At 45.3% G+C, this 17,435-nt stretch overlaps 1 protein-coding gene across 3 annotated transcripts in view; it reads left to right on the top strand.

The window, feature by feature from the left end:
- Positions 1-17,435, top strand: part of MYO7A (myosin VIIA) — a 121,776-nt gene that overhangs the window by 61,217 nt on the left and 43,124 nt on the right. For all 3 annotated transcript variants that reach the window (XM_069969537.1, XM_069969536.1, XM_069969535.1), the window contains 8 exons: positions 3,618-3,731; positions 3,832-3,985; positions 4,560-4,636; positions 10,244-10,363; positions 12,583-12,725; positions 14,623-14,833; positions 15,612-15,747; positions 16,207-16,313. In XM_069969537.1, the coding sequence (XP_069825638.1) occupies positions 3,618-3,731; positions 3,832-3,985; positions 4,560-4,636; positions 10,244-10,363; positions 12,583-12,725; positions 14,623-14,833; positions 15,612-15,747; positions 16,207-16,313 (1,062 nt within the window). The remainder of the gene's footprint in view (positions 1-3,617; positions 3,732-3,831; positions 3,986-4,559; positions 4,637-10,243; positions 10,364-12,582; positions 12,726-14,622; positions 14,834-15,611; positions 15,748-16,206; positions 16,314-17,435) is intronic.

The following is a 17,435-nucleotide window of genomic DNA, read 5'->3' as shown; positions in this document are numbered from 1 at the left end:
GGGGAGTAGTATGTATAATCTCTACCTTGGGGATGCAGAGCGCGCCATACGTCCACCAACTGAAGTCCATGCAGATCGCGTTTAAGAGCGCGTAGCCGTCGTGGGGGGACAGCGCACCTACCAGCAGACGTGTCCATAATCGGATCCAAGGGGAGATTGAAGTCTCCTCCAATGAGCAGAATCCCCTCTGTGAATTGAGAAAGAACGGTTAGAAAGGCACGACAGGCAATAGTCTGGTTCAGGTTGGGAGAATACCAGTTGGCAATCGTGTATGTGACAGAGCCTATCTTCAGTTTTAGGATCAAATATCTCCCTTGTTCATCTATGCGGGAGTCAAGGATGGTACCTGGCAAAGATCTATGTAGGGCGATGGAGACCCCCCGAGCCCGGGCATCCGGATTCGGGCTATGGTACCATTGGGTGTAGTATTTATCCCTAATGGCTGGAACGTGCTGACTTTTAAAGTGAGTTTCCTGTAACAGTATTACCTGCATTTTCTTTTTATGCATATGATACAGTATTTGTGACCTCTTCTGGGGTGTATTGAATCCCCGTACATTTAGTGAACAAATATTTAAGGTCGACATCCCTGGTCAGGGCAAGGGGAGGGCTGAGGAAGGGTAAAGTGAGAGGAAAGGATGGGGGGTAGCTAGGAAAGGAAGGGGGGAACAGAGACGAGGAAAAGCAGGGAGAAAAAGTGAGGGAAGGGAGGGGGGAAAGGGGGAAGAAATAAAAGCAAGTGGAAAAACCCAAACAGGAGGAGGGTAAGCTCCACAGAGGGGGAAGGTAGAGTGGAACCAAACTACTCGTGTACCCTAGAGGTACGGATCCCTGTAAGAACGGGACTGACCAGGTGGGAGTGCTCCCCCCGGTCCCCCATAACCCAATGTCATAACGTGAAAGAACGACCAACCTAAAACCCTATAACAGTACTCCAGTCCCCCCCCCCCCCTCTAAACTGCATAGTATGACAAATAGTCCCCTTGGCAGATGACAAATTGTAATAAAACAAAAACATGGTGGTGACGATACCCTCGTCCAGGCGCCAGACCCCACACCCAGACTATCCCAAATGCGGGAGGCCCTGAAGGCATACTCTACAAGCTATATATGTAGGGGGTCGGCACGTGGAAGAGGGAGCGTCAGCATAAAATAGATACCACAGAATAGATACATAACCAGAACCTAACCGTGAGTCTAGCCAAGGGCATAACGTATGGGGGGGGGGCGTAGACAGTTAGTGAAAAGACTTAAGGCACAAATATAAGACAACTAAGCCGAGGGAGGACTTTGTCTCGGAGAAGAGGTAGGACCCCTCTGTTGCGGAGGGTGGGTGTTCCTCCTGGTGCCACCTCTTCTTCTCCTCGAGGACCGCTGCGGCCGCGGCGGAAGGGCGATCGGAGGGCCAGTGGGGAGTTCCGGCCAATCCTGGATCGTGATCTCTGGAAGATCAAGGGCTTCCCGAAAGCGTAATAAGTCTCGGGGATGGCTTAGAGAGAGACCCCGACCATCTCTCCGCACCTGTAGACGAAACGGGAATCCCCAAGAGTAGGCAATATTGCGGCTGCGAAGAACCTCCAACAGGGGGCGGAACGCTCTGCGTTTTTGTAAGGTGAGGCGGGAGAGATCAGGGAGTATTTGTATGTCCCGGCCATCATACCGAATAGGACCCGCATCTCTCAATTTGAATAGGATAGCCTCCTTCTGCTGATAACGGTGCACTCTACATATGACATCCCTAGGGTTAGCCGGGTCGGAGGACCGGGGCCCTAAGGATCTGTGGGCTCTGTCCAATTCCAACCGTGCGTCCGGTGGAGCGCCTAGAACAAAGTTGAAGAGAGATTGCAAGGTAGAGTCCAGGTCTCGTGGCGCAACCGACTCAGGTAAACCCCGCACTCTCAAATTATTCCGACGCCCCCTGTTCTCCAGATCGTCCAGGGCATCGTAGAGGAGTTGTAATTGGTAAGAGTGTTCAGAAAGGAGGTGGTCGTGGTCAGTGGCTCTAGTGGATAATGCATCCGTCACGTTGACATTAGCGGTCACCTGTTGCTCAAGAAGCTGGACGTCAGTCCGTAAGGTAGTAATATCAGCCCTGCAAGAAGTCTCAAGGCGAGTAACAAACGCCTCCATATCATTCTTCGTAGGAATGGTGTGTAGGTGAGCCCGGAGGTCCTTTAATTCCCTGAGGACATCCAGGAAAGAAGTCTCCATCTGAGACGGACAGGCCTGTCCTGGTACCTGTGCCCCTGCCCGAGCAGTCATATCAGGGGGGATGAGGGGGGAAACAGGCAGAGAAGGGCAACGGTCCCCCACCAGGACGTCTAACAACAGGACCTGGTCCTCCTGGTCACCAAAGAGTTCCTGGCTACACTCCGGAGGGGGTGTCAGAACGCTTTCCACTGAAGATGCAGAGCGCAGCGGAGAGGAGGAGATAGAGGCCTGCGGCCTAGGGAACAATAATCCATCCACTGAGTGGGGCATAGGGGGGATAACCTGCCCTTGCGGGGCTGTGGAGTCCCCTGCTGCTCCCTGAGGGATATTGTGAGGGGCCCAGTTATTCTCCTCGGCGGCAACGTCCGCAGACAGCCCAGAGCACTGGCTGAGTATCAATACACCCTCACCTTCTGTGGCGTGCACCTGGGCCCTAACCACGCTAGCATAGGTGGCCCCTGTGAATGCTGGTTGTGCAGGCCGGAGGGGGGGATAATCCTCATCGTCCGAGGCCCACCGCACGCACTCACCCCCAACGTTCATCTGGTGGCCCGGGGAAGGTGGGAGAGGCGTGATGGCGTCAGATTGTGCCGGGGGGGGAGCCGGGTCCCCAGAGGATAGTGCGGGCAAGATGGCGGCCGCGCCACGTGGGGAGGAGGCTATGGGGGCTAAAGTGCCTACCGGAGCCGATCGCAGTGTCCGTACGGCCTCCAGTCTGCCAGCGGGTGTTCCGGCTGTACCGGAGACGGGCTGTGAACCCCCGGCCTCGGGGTGAGGTGCTGCGGCCGGAGCAGGTAATCCGGTTAGGGCGGCTGGCGGCGCCATTACTGCAGGAGGCGGCTGCGAACCCCGAGAGGGAAAGAAGCTGGTGATGTCTTGATTAGCCGGCACCGGAGCAGTGGAGGGGTGCTTCCTGGTGTTCTGCTTCCCCCTCATCGTTCCAGAAGGCAGGTGGTCGTTCTGGGATCTGTGTTAGGTGGGTTTGTGAGGAGACCGGGCAGGAGCTCTGAACACACGCGTCCTCACTCCTCCATAGCCAGGCCCCGCCCCCCAGTTATCTTATTTATATTATTGGTTTGTTGTTATGTTTTATATTTTTAAATAAAAGATCTACAGGATGTAACTCAGGATCAGTAATGTAATGTATGTACACAGTGACCCCACCAGCAGAATAGTGAGTGCAGCTCTGGGTTATAATACTGGATGTAACTCAGGATCAGTAATGTAATGTATGTACACAGTGACCCCACCAGCAGAATAGTGAGTGCAGCTCTGGGTTATAATACTGGATGTAACTCAGGATCAGTAATGTAATGTATGTACACAGTGACCCCACCAGCAGAATAGTGAGTGCAGCTCTGGGGTATAATACAGGATGTAACTCTTTGTAATTTTGTACATTTCAGGCTCAAGATGAGCGGAACTATCATGTGTTCTACTGTATGCTGAAGGGGATGCCTCCAGATCAGAAGAAGAAACTGGGTCTTGGCAAAGCAACGGACTACAACTACCTCTGTATGGTGAGGTCACATGGCTTCCTTTATAAGTGTGCAGGAGATAACAAGGCCCCCACCTACCATGAGACCATTCTCTTCATACAAGTTCTAATTTTCTTTCCAGGGCAAATGCACCACGTGTGACGGCAGAGATGACAGTAAGGAATATGCCAACATTCGTTCTGCCATGAAAGTGCTGATGTTTACCGATACCGAGAACTGGGAGATCTCCCGGCTTCTGGCTGCCATATTGCACTTGGGTAACCTGCGTTATGAAGGTAATGACCCATAGGTGTGTCTTGAATTAAAGAAACTCTTTAAATATATGGCCGTACACCCTTTAAACATGTTCAATGCAAGGATATCCATAGAACAGTTGTACTCTTTAAAGGGGTTATCCAGCGTTAGGAACTTTCTTCCAAAGACAGCACCACTCTTGTCAGTTTGTGTGCAGGCTTTGCAACTCTGTTTCAATGAAGTGAATGGAGCTTAAAGGGGTTGTTCACCATTTTTTGTGACAGAGATTTGTAATTTACTTCTATATATATGCAAAATAGAACATATCTGTGCAGGGAGGTGAGAACCAGGCGAGATGACAATGAAAGAAGTTTAGTGTAAAGTTTATAAACTTATACAGAGCCAGATAAAAATCATATTCATACAATATACGAAGATTTCAGAGGAAATCCTCTGTCTGGGTCCGAGCCGACCTTCCTCTAACCGTCCCTGAGGGATCCGGATTCCAAAAATATCACTGGGAAGTCTAGATTAAAGTGATTGAGAAATGTTTGAAAATGAAAGCATACTGCAATACTCACCCATCTACATAACCACTATATGTTATGTCTACAGCACGTATGTATGATAACCTGGATGCCTGTGAAGTGATTTACTCCACCTCATTAACCACAGCAGCCAATCTACTGGAGGTAAGGGATCCTCATAGAGAGCAGTATTATAATAGTTATATTCTTGTTTATAGGAGCAGTATTATAATAGTTATATTCTTGTATATAGGAGCAGTATTATAGTAGTTATATTCTTGTATATAGGAGCAATATTATAATAGTTATATTCTTGTATATAGGAGCAATATTATAATAGTTATATTCTTGTATATAGGAGCAATATTATAATAGTTATATTCTTGTATATAGGAGCAGTATTATAGTAGTTATATTCTTGTATATAGGGGCAGTATTATAGTAGTTATATTCCTGTATATAGGAGCAGTATTATAGTAGTTATATTCCTGTATATAGGGGGCAGTATTATAGTAGTTATATCCCTGTTTATAGGAGCAGTATTATAGTAGTTATATTTTTGTATATAGGGGGCAGTATTATAGTAGTTATATCCCTGTATATAGGAGCAGTATTATAGAAGTTATATTCTTGTATATAGGAGCAGTATTATAGTAGTTATGGTTCAGGGAAGAAAAAGAGTGCTGCACCTCGCACCTATGGCTGATACTAGTACCTCTCGGCTGCATAAAAAACATCAGAATTCTGTATGTGAATTGATCAAGCCACACTGCCCCATGTACCTCGTGCAGGTATCTGATACACATGGGTCCCTACACTAAGTCCACATTGTGCCGGTCAGCGACCACCACCCCCGCAGGCGTGCACAGTCAGGGAAGGGAGGCCATGGAACGGCCCTGCAACCCCCATGCCACAGGACCAGACCCAAAAATGCCACACCAAAACCCAGCCAGCACCACCGGCGGAGGAAGCTGCCCCCAAACAGCACAAGTCTGGATAAGGTATTGCACTCACCATAGCTATCAAAGATAGAATGGGACAGACAGGAGGGATTAAAACCATGAGCACTCAGGTGTCTCCTGCTAATTGCGGTCATGTGGGTCTCACCAGGAGGAGTGCAAAACACGGAGAAAAGAGAGAAACAAAATACGGTTCAGGGAAGAAAAAGAGTGCTGCACCTCGCACCTATGGCTGATACTAGTACCTCTCGGCTGCATAAAAAACATCAGAATTCTGTATGTGAATTGATCAAGCCACACTGCCCCATGTACCTCGTGCAGGTATCTGATACACATGGGTCCCTACACTAAGTCCACATTGTGCCGGTCAGCGACCACCACCCCCGCAGGCGTGCACAGTCAGGGAAGGGAGGCCATGGAACGGCCCTGCAACCCCCATGCCACAGGACCAGACCCAAAAATGCCACACCAAAACCCAGCCAGCACCACCGGCGGAGGAAGCTGCCCCCAAACAGCACAAGTCTGGATAAGGTATTGCACTCACCATAGCTATCAAAGATAGAATGGGACAGACAGGAGGGATTAAAACCATGAGCACTCAGGTGTCTCCTGCTAATTGCGGTCATGTGGGTCTCACCAGGAGGAGTGCAAAACACGGAGAAAAGAGAGAAACAAAATACGGTTCAGGGAAGAAAAAGAGTGCTGCACCTCGCACCTATGGCTGATACTAGTACCTCTCGGCTGCATAAAAAACATCAGAATTCTGTATGTGAATTGATCAAGCCACACTGCCCCATGTACCTCGTGCAGGTATCTGATACACATGGGTCCCTACACTAAGTCCACATTGTGCCGGTCAGCGACCACCACCCCCGCAGGCGTGCACAGTCAGGGAAGGGAGGCCATGGAACGGCCCTGCAACCCCCATGCCACAGGACCAGACCCAAAAATGCCACACCAAAACCCAGCCAGCACCACCGGCGGAGGAAGCTGCCCCCAAACAGCACAAGTCTGGATAAGGTATTGCACTCACCATAGCTATCAAAGATAGAATGGGACAGACAGGAGGGATTAAAACCATGAGCACTCAGGTGTCTCCTGCTAATTGCGGTCATGTGGGTCTCACCAGGAGGAGTGCAAAACACGGAGAAAAGAGAGAAACAAAATACGGTTCAGGGAAGAAAAAGAGTGCTGCACCTCGCACCTATGGCTGATACTAGTACCTCTCGGCTGCATAAAAAACATCAGAATTCTGTATGTGAATTGATCAAGCCACACTGCCCCATGTACCTCGTGCAGGTATCTGATACACATGGGTCCCTACACTAAGTCCACATTGTGCCGGTCAGCGACCACCACCCCCGCAGGCGTGCACAGTCAGGGAAGGGAGGCCATGGAACGGCCCTGCAACCCCCATGCCACAGGACCAGACCCAAAAATGCCACACCAAAACCCAGCCAGCACCACCGGCGGAGGAAGCTGCCCCCAAACAGCACAAGTCTGGATAAGGTATTGCACTCACCATAGCTATCAAAGATAGAATGGGACAGACAGGAGGGATTAAAACCATGAGCACTCAGGTGTCTCCTGCTAATTGCGGTCATGTGGGTCTCACCAGGAGGAGTTCAAAACACGGAGAAAAGAGAGAAACAAAATACGGTTCAGGGAAGAAAAAGAGTGCTGCACCTCGCACCTATGGCTGATACTAGTACCTCTCGGCTGCATAAAAAACATCAGAATTCTGTATGTGAATTGATCAAGCCACACTGCCCCATGTACCTCGTGCAGGTATCTGATACACATGGGTCCCTACACTAAGTCCACATTGTGCCGGTCAGCGACCACCACCCCCGCAGGCGTGCACAGTCAGGGAAGGGAGGCCATGGAACGGCCCTGCAACCCCCATGCCACAGGACCAGACCCAAAAATGCCACACCAAAACCCAGCCAGCACCACCGGCGGAGGAAGCTGCCCCCAAACAGCACAAGTCTGGATAAGGTATTGCACTCACCATAGCTATCGAAGATAGAATGGGACAGACAGGAGGGATTAAAACCATGAGCACTCAGGTGTCTCCTGCTAATTGCGGTCATGTGGGTCTCACCAGGAGGAGTGCAAAACACGGAGAAAAGAGAGAAACAAAATACGGTTCAGGGAAGAAAAAGAGTGCTGCACCTCACACCTATGGCTGATACTAGTACCTCTCGGCTGCATAAAAAACATCAGAATTCTGTATGTGAATTGATCAAGCCACACTGCCCCATGTACCTCGTGCAGGTATCTGATACACATGGGTCCCTACACTAAGTCCACATTGTGCCGGTCAGCGACCACCACCCCCGCAGGCGTGCACAGTCAGGGAAGGGAGGCCATGGAACGGCCCTGCAACCCCTATGCCACAGGACCAGACCCAAAAATGCCACACCAAAACCCAGCCAGCACCACCGGCGGAGGAAGCTGCCCCCAAACAGCACAAGTCTGGATAAGGTATTGCACTCACCATAGCTATCAAAGATAGAATGGGACAGACAGGAGGGATTAAAACCATGAGCACTCAGGTGTCTCCTGCTAATTGCGGTCATGTGGGTCTCACCAGGAGGAGTGCAAAACACGGAGAAAAGAGAGAAACAAAATACGGTTCAGGGAAGAAAAAGAGTGCTGCACCTCGCACCTATGGCTGATACTAGTACCTCTCGGCTGCATAAAAAACATCAGAATTCTGTATGTGAATTGATCAAGCCACACTGCCCCATGTACCTCGTGCAGGTATCTGATACACATGGGTCCCTACACTAAGTCCACATTGTGCCGGTCAGCGACCACCACCCCCGCAGGCGTGCACAGTCAGGGAAGGGAGGCCATGGAACGGCCCTGCAACCCCCATGCCACAGGACCAGACCCAAAAATGCCACACCAAAACCCAGCCAGCACCACCGGCGGAGGAAGCTGCCCCCAAACAGCACAAGTCTGGATAAGGTATTGCACTCACCATAGCTATCAAAGATAGAATGGGACAGACAGGAGGGATTAAAACCATGAGCACTCAGGTGTCTCCTGCTAATTGCGGTCATGTGGGTCTCACCAGGACCCACATGACCGCAGGAGACACCTGAGTGCACATGGTTTTATCCCTCCTGTTTTTTCCCATTCTGTTTGCTGCAGCTATGGTGAGCGCAATACCTTATCCAGACTTGTGCTGCTTGGGGGCGACCTTCTCCGCCGGCGGTGCTGGCCGGGTTCTGGTGTGGTGTTTTTGGGTCTGGTCCTGTGGCATGGGGGTCGCAGGGCCGTCCCATGGCCCCCGTTCCCTGGCTGTGCACGCCTGCGGGGTTGGTGGCCACTGACTGGCACGGTGTGGACTTAGTGTAGGGACCCATGTGTATCAGATACCGGCACGAGGTACATGGGGCAGTATGGCTTGATCAATTCATACACAAAATTCTGATGTGTTTTTTATTTAGCCAAGCGGCACTAGTATCAGCCATAGGTGTGAGGTGCAGCACTCTGTTTCTTCCCTGAACCGCATTATAGTAGTTATATTCCTGTATATAGGGAGCAATATTATAGAAGTTATATTCTTGTATATAGGAGCAGTATTATAGTTGTTATATTCTTGTATATAGGGGGCAGTATTATAGTAGTTATATTTTTGTATATAGGAGCAGTATTATAGTAGTTATATTCTTGTATATAGGGGGCAGTATTATAGTAGTTATATTCTTGTATATAGGAGAAGTATTATAGTAGTTATAGTCTTGTGTATAGGGAGCAGTATTATAGTAGTTATATTCTTGTATATAAGAGCAGTATTATAGTAGTTATATTCTTGTATATAGGGAGCAGTATTATAGTAGTTATATTCTTGTATATAGGGAGCAGTATTATAGTAGTTATATTTTTGTATATAGGAGCAGTATTATAGTAGTTATATTCTTGTATATAGGGGGCAGTATTATAGTAGTTATATTCTTGTATATAGGAGAAGTATTATAGTAGTTATAGTCTTGTGTATAGGGAGCAGTATTATAGTAGTTATATTCTTGTATATAAGAGCAGTATTATAGTAGTTATATTCTTGTATATAGGGAGCAGTATTATAGTAGTTATATTCTTGTATATAGGGAGCAGTATTATAGTAGTTATATTCTTGTATATAAGAGCAGTATTACAGTAGTTATATTCTTGTATATAGGGGGCAGTATTATAGTAGTTATATTCTTGTATATAGGGGGCAGTATTATAGTAGTTATATTCTTGTATATAGGAGAAGTATTATAGTAGTTATAGTCTTGTATATAGGGGGCAGTATTATAGTAGTTATATTCTTGTATATAGGAGAAGTATTATAGTAGTTATAGTCTTGTGTATAGGGGACAGTATTATAGTAGTTATATTCTTGTATATAAGAGCAGTATTATAGTAGTTATATTCTTGTATATAGGGAGCAGTATTATAGTAGTTATATTCTTGTATATAGGGAGCAGTATTATAGTAGTTATATTCTTGTATATAAGAGCAGTATTACAGTAGTTATATTCTTGTATATAGGGGGCAGTATTATAGTAGTTATATTCTTGTATATAGGGGGCAGTATTATAGTAGTTATATTCTTGTATATAGGAGAAGTATTATAGTAGTTATAGTCTTGTATATAGGGGGCAGTATTATAGTAGTTATATTCTTGTATATAGGAGAAGTATTATAGTAGTTATAGTCTTGTGTATAGGGGGCAGTATTATAGTACATAACTATGTAGGAAGGAATTATCCCACTATCTTATGCTTAGTAATGTTTTCTTTCTATATATGAACAGGTTGAGCCTCAGGACCTGATGAATTGCCTCACCAGCCGGACCATTATCACTAGAGGGGAGACTGTGTCCACTCCTCTGAGCATGGAGCAGGCGTTGGATGTCAGGGACGCCTTTGTTAAGGTTTGTTAATATTATCTACATTAGAAAAAAAAGGATATGCCATAATCCCCAGTCAATGTTCTAAGGCTCCTTGACTGAGCGAGACTTGACTTGAAGGGACATCTCAAGTGCTCAAGAGTAGTGATGAGGGAATAGTGAGATATTCGAATATTCGATATTCGTACGAATATCCCGCGAATATTCGATCGAATATTTGATCCCATTAAAGTCTATGGGAACAGGTATTCGATTAGTAAAAAACATCTATTTGACCATTTGGAGGGTAAAACCGGAAGCTGGGGGATTTGAACGCTTATCGAATATTTATTGAATATTCGCGGGATATTCGTCCGAATATTGAATATTCGAATATCTCACTATTCGATCGAATATCTATTCGATCGAACAGTATTCGCTCATCACTAGTCAAGAGGTGTGAAAGCTATTTTGCATTTCCTTTCTTCCCAGAATTCTCAGTGGAGCAGCAATGGTCTGTAAGTCTCTACACATCTTTATGACGGGCTCTCCTTAAAGGAGAAGTCTGTTGAAAATGTTTACCAAAGTATTGTATTGTCCCCCAAAAATTATACAAATTACCAATAAACACTTATTATGGGAAATGCTTATAAAGTGCTTTTTTCCTGCACTTACTACTGCACCAAGGCTTTACTTCCTGGATAATATGGTGATGTCACTTCCTGGATAACATGGTGATGTCACTTCCCGGATAACATGGTGATGTCACTTCCCGGATAACATGGTGATGTCACTTCCCGGATAACATGGTGATGTCACTTCCCGGATAACATGGTGATGTCACTTCCCGGATAACATGGTGATGTCACTTCCCGGATAACATGGTGATGTCACTTCCCGGATAACATGGTGATGTCACTTCCCGGATAACATGGTGATGTCACTTCCCGGATAACATGGTGATGTCACTTCCCGGATAACATGGTGATGTCACTTCCTGGATAACATGGTGATGTCACTTCCTGGATAACATGGTGATGTCACTTTCTGGATAACATGGTGATGGTCACTTTCTGGATAACATGGTGATGTCACTTCCTAGATAACATGGGGATGTCACGACCCGACTCCCAGAGCTGTGCGGGCTGTGGCTGCTGGAGAGGATGATGGCAGAGGGATGCTCAATGTCCCTCCAGTGCCCTGTGTCCCTCAGTGTCCCCCTGCCATCATCCACTCTAGCAGCCACAGCCCGCACAGCTTTGGGAGTCGGGTCGTGACATCACCATTTTATCCAGGAAGTGACATCACCATATTATCCAGGAAGTGACATCACCATATTATCCAGGAAGTGACATCAACATGCTATCCAGGAAGTGACATCATCATGTTATCCAGGAAGTGACATCACCATTTTATCCAGGAAGTGACATCACCATGTTATCTAGGAAGTGACATCACCATTTTATCCAGGAAGTGACATCACCATATTATCCAGGAAGTGACATCAACATGCTATCCAGGAAGTGACATCACCATGTTATCCAGGAAGTGACATCACCGTGTTATCCAGGAAATGAAGCCTTGATGCAGTAGTAAGTGCAGAGAAAAATGCACTTCATAAGCATTTTCCATAATAAGTGTAAATTGGTTGTTTGTATAACTTTTGGGGAACAATACGATACTTAAATAAAAATTTTCGCCGAACTTCTCCTTTAAGGAGAGTCACTACCCCTTTGACCTACTTTAGAAAAGTAATACACTATTAGGAGACCCAGTGTGTTGATGGAAATGAGAACCGTGTAATACGTTATTGCCTCTGTACTCTGATACCGTCTCATATTAAAGGGAACCTGTCACCCCCCGTGCCGGGGTGACAGGCTCCCGACCCTCCGTTAGAGCCCCCTATACTTACCTAATCCCGCCGGGTCCCGCTTCTGGAGGTGGTCGGGTGATGAAGATCTCAGCCGCTGCAGCCCGGCGCGCGCGCTGAGAGATGAGTCCAACACCCATAGAGAATGACGGAGCGCTGGACTCTCCTGTCATTCTCTATGGGTGTTGGACTCATCTCTCAGCGCGCGCGCCGGGCTGCAGCGGCTGAGATCTTCATCACCCGACCACCTCCAGAAGCGGGACCCGGCGGGATTAGGTAAGTATAGGGGGCTCTAACGGGGGGTCGGGAGCCTGTCACCCCGGCACGGGGAGTGACAGGTTCCCTTTAAGAATCTACCAGTCCCCTTATTTTTTTTTATATTTCTATCCAATAGGGAATATACGGACGACTATTCGTATGGATTGTGGAGAAGATCAATGCCGCTATTTACAGACCAGTTTCCAATGAACCTAAAGTGGTCAGAAGATCTATCGGACTGCTGGATATCTTTGGGTTTGAGAACTTCACTGTAAACAGGTGATCATAGAGGAACTACATAGGTGACTGCACAAAACACTTATAATTGGGGTTATGTCTATCTATATCTATCTATCTATCTATCTATCTATCTATCTATCTATCTATCTATCTCCTATCTATCTATCTATTTATCTATCTATCTATCTATCTCCTATCTATCTATCTCCTATCTATCTATCTATCTATCTATCTATCTATCTATCTATCTCCTATCTATCTATCTCCTATCTATCTATCTCCTATCTATCTATCTCCTATCTATCTATCTATCTCCTATCTATCTATCTATCTATCTATCTATCTATCTATCTATCTCCTATCTATCTATCTATCTATCTATCTATCTCCTATCTATCTATCTATCTATCTATCTATCTATCTATCTATCTATTTATCTATCTATCTATCTATCTATCTATCTATCTATCTATCTATCTATCTCCTATCTATCTATCTCCTATCTATCTATCTATCTATCTATCTATCTATCTATCTATCTATCTCCTATCTATCTATCTCCTATCTATCTATCTCCTATCTATCTATCTCCTATCTATCTATCTCCTATCTATCTATCTATCTATCTATCTATCTATCTATCTATCTCCTATCTATCTATCTATCTATCTATCTATCTATCTATCTATCTATTCAAAGTAGATTCAATGGCACTCCAAGATAAATTGCAAAAACTCAGTGTTTTATTCCAGTGTCCAAAAGTAGTAACAGCACAGTACTGGAATAAAACACTGAGTTTTTGCAATTTATCTTGGAGTGCCATTGAATCTACTTTGAATATATAAGGAAGTCCGTGGTTAAGACTACAACAGGCACCCGTGCACACCATCGCTAGTGCTGCTGAATTACTTATGTATCTATCTATCTATCTATCTATCTATCTATCTATCTATCTATCTATCTCCTATCTATCTATCTATCTATCTATCTATCTATCTATCTCCTATCTATCTATCTCCTATCTATCTATCTCCTATCTATCTATCTCCTATCTATCTATCTATCTCCTATCTATCTATCTATCTATCTATCTATCTATCTATCTATCTATCTCCTATCTATCTATCTATCTATCTATCTATCTATCTATCTATCTCCTATCTATCTATCTATCTATCTATCTATCTATTTATCTATCTATCTATCTATCTATCTATCTATCTATCTATCTATCTATCTATCTATCTCCTATCTATCTATCTCCTATCTATCTATCTATCTATCTATCTATCTATCTATCTATCTATCTATCTCCTATCTATCTATCTCCTATCTATCTATCTCCTATCTATCTATCTCCTATCTATCTATCTCCTATCTATCTATCTATCTATCTATCTATCTATCTATCTATCTCCTATCTATCTATCTATCTATCTATCTATCTATCTATCTATCTATCTATTCAAAGTAGATTCAATGGCACTCCAAGATAAATTGCAAAAACTCAGTGTTTTATTCCAGTGTCCAAAAGTAGTAACAGCACAGTACTGGAATAAAACACTGAGTTTTTGCAATTTATCTTGGAGTGCCATTGAATCTACTTTGAATATATAAGGAAGTCCGTGGTTAAGACTACAACAGGCACCCGTGCACACCATCGCTAGTGCTGCTGAATTACTTATGTATCTATCTATCTATCTATCTATCTATCTATCTATCTATCTATCTATCTCCTATCTATCTATCTATCTATCTATCTATCTATCTCCTATCTATCTATCTATCTATCTATCTCCTATCTATCTATCTATCTATCTATCTATCTATCTATCTCCTATCTATCTATCTATCTATCTATCTATCTGTCTGTCTGTAACTTTATATCATATCTCTCTCCACCAGTGTATAATTACATTATACTTTTTTTCTTCAGCTTTGAGCAGCTTTGTATCAATTTTGCCAATGAAAACCTTCAGCAGTTCTTTGTGCGTCACGTCTTTAAGCTGGAGCAGGAGGAATACAACCTGGAGAACATCAACTGGCAGCACATCGAGTTCACCGACAACCAGGACGCTCTGGACATGATCGCCATCAAACCCATGAACATCATCTCTCTCATTGATGAGGAGAGCAAATTCCCAAAGGTGCATGACTAAATCTTCTTGTAGATCGGACATAAGGGGAGATTTATCAAACATGGTGTAAAGTGAGACTGGCTCAGTTGCCCCTAGCAACCAATCAGATTCCACCTTTCATTCCTCACAGACTCTTTGGAAAATGAAAGGTGGAATCTGATTGGTTGCTAGGGGCAACTGAGCCAGTCTCACTTTACACCATGTTTGATAAATCTATCTATCTATCTATCTATCTATCTATGAAAATAAAGAGCAGCACTCCAAAAATAACCTGTGGTGCCAGCGGTAAATCCAGACCAAGGATTTCTGTAGCTAGTCCAAGAGTATAAATCCCGCAGCACACAAAAAAATAAGTGTAAAAAAGTGAAATTTATTCCATCAGTGTAGAAAACATGCAGCAAAAGTGACGCGACGTTTCGATGATCTCCATCATCATTTTCAAGCTTGAAAATGATGATGGAGATCATCGAAACGTCGCGTCACTTTTGCTGCATGTTTTCTACACTGATGGAATAAATTTCACTTTTTTACACTTATTTTTTTGTGTGCTGCGGGATTTATACTCTTGGACTATCTATCTATCTATCTATCTATCTACTATCTATCTCCTATCTCTCTCTCTCTCTCTCTCTCTCTCTCTATTCTATCTTGTCCCCTGCCCTCCATCACTAGTTACTTATCCTGCTCTGCTCCGACCTATGCTGTCCTCTCTGGGATACGGCTGTACAGTATACACTTAGTGGATATCCCATTGTGCGGCTGTATGATGGATGTCTCTGCTTCTCAGGGTACAGACACCACAATGCTGAACAAACTCAACTCCCAGCACAAGCTCAACACCTTCTACATCCCGCCGAAAAACAACTACGAGACCCAATTCGGGATCAATCACTTTGCCGGTATCGTCTACTATGAAACAAGAGGTGAGTGACCCGGCCATGTCGCTGTACGGTGCAGGTTATATGGATTGCTTTAATCTATCTAGAATAACTATAACCTTAATTATCGGCCCGATTGCTATGCTACATAGATTTCTGGGGTCACACTGACTCCTATACAGTACAAAGTTATGGGACAGAAAGCTCTAGAAGGAGGGAGGTCCCAGCTCAGTCATCCAATCCCCTCTGTAGCTGAGAGGAGGAGTGAGTGTGGTGAGAATACAGTGGAGTTACCTTTACCCAGAATGCCCCTGGTCACATCTGTCCATTCAGCAAGGATATAACTCCCTGCCCTCCAGGACCTGCTAGGACCTCAGGCCGGGCCTGGTCATCTAGTGGCAGAACTGTCTGGGAATAACATGACCAGGGAACAGTGACATACAATATAACACAAAGTGTAATAGACATAATAGAGGGTGACGTGTTCGGTTCTCCCGGCTGCAGGTTTCCTGGAGAAGAATCGGGACACGCTCCATGGAGACATCATCCAGCTGGTTCACTCCTCAAGGAATAAATTCATCAAGCAGATCTTCCAGGCTGACGTGGCCATGGTGAGTGTCACATTGTACTGTATAGTATGGGGGGATAGTAACTAATAGTATCACATTGTACTGTATAGTATGGGGGGGTATAGTAACTGATAGTATCACATTGTAATGTATAGTATGGGGGGGATAGTAACTAATAGTATCACATTGTACTGTATAGTATGGGGGGGGATAGTAACTGATAGTATCACATTGTACTGTATAGTATGGGGGGGATAGTAACTAATAGTATCACATTGTACTGTATAGTATGGGGGGATAGATGACACTTGGGGTGTAGGATAGTGACACTTGGGGTACAGGATAATGGTACTTGGGGTACAGGATAGTGACACTTGGGGTACAGGATAGTGACCCTTGGGGTACAGGATAGTGACACTTGGGGTGCAGAATAGTGACACTTGGGTTGCAGGATAGTGACACTTGGGGTACAGGATAATGATACTTGGGATACAGGATAGTGACACTTGGGGTACAGAATAGTGACACTTGGGGTACAGGATAGTGACACTTGGGGTACAGGGTGTTGACACTTGGGGTGCAGGATAGTGACACTTGGGGTGCAAGATAGTGACACTTGGGGTACAGGATAATGACACTTGGGGTACAGGGTGATGACACTTGGGGTGCAGGATAGTGACACTTGGGGTGCAGGATAGTGACACTTGGGGTGCAGGATAGTGACACTTGGGATACAGGATAGTGACACTTGGGGTACAGGATAATGGCACTTGGGGTACAGGGTGATGACACTTGGGGTACAGGATAATGGCACTTGGGGTACAGGGTGATGACACTTGGGGTACAGGATAGTGACACTTGAGGTACAGGGTGATGACACTTGGGGTACAGGATAATGGCACTTGGGGTACAGGGTGATGACACTTGGGGTACAGGATAGTGACACTTGAGGTACAGGGTGACACTTGGGGTACAGGATAGTGACACTTGGGGTACAGGATAGTGACACTTGGGATACAGGATGATGACACTTGGGATACAGGATGATGACACTTGGGGTACAGGATAGTGACACTTGGGGTACAGGATAGTGACACTTGGGGTACAGGATAGTGACACTTGGGATACAGGATACCGTGCCATCACTCTGGCTATGGGGCGGGG

The sequence above is a fragment of the Dendropsophus ebraccatus genome, chromosome 5 (assembly GCF_027789765.1).
Source record: "Dendropsophus ebraccatus isolate aDenEbr1 chromosome 5, aDenEbr1.pat, whole genome shotgun sequence".
NCBI lineage: Eukaryota > Metazoa > Chordata > Amphibia > Anura > Hylidae > Dendropsophus > Dendropsophus ebraccatus.
Note: the sequence above shows the minus strand (reverse complement) of the source record. Positions and strands in the feature narration are given on the sequence as shown.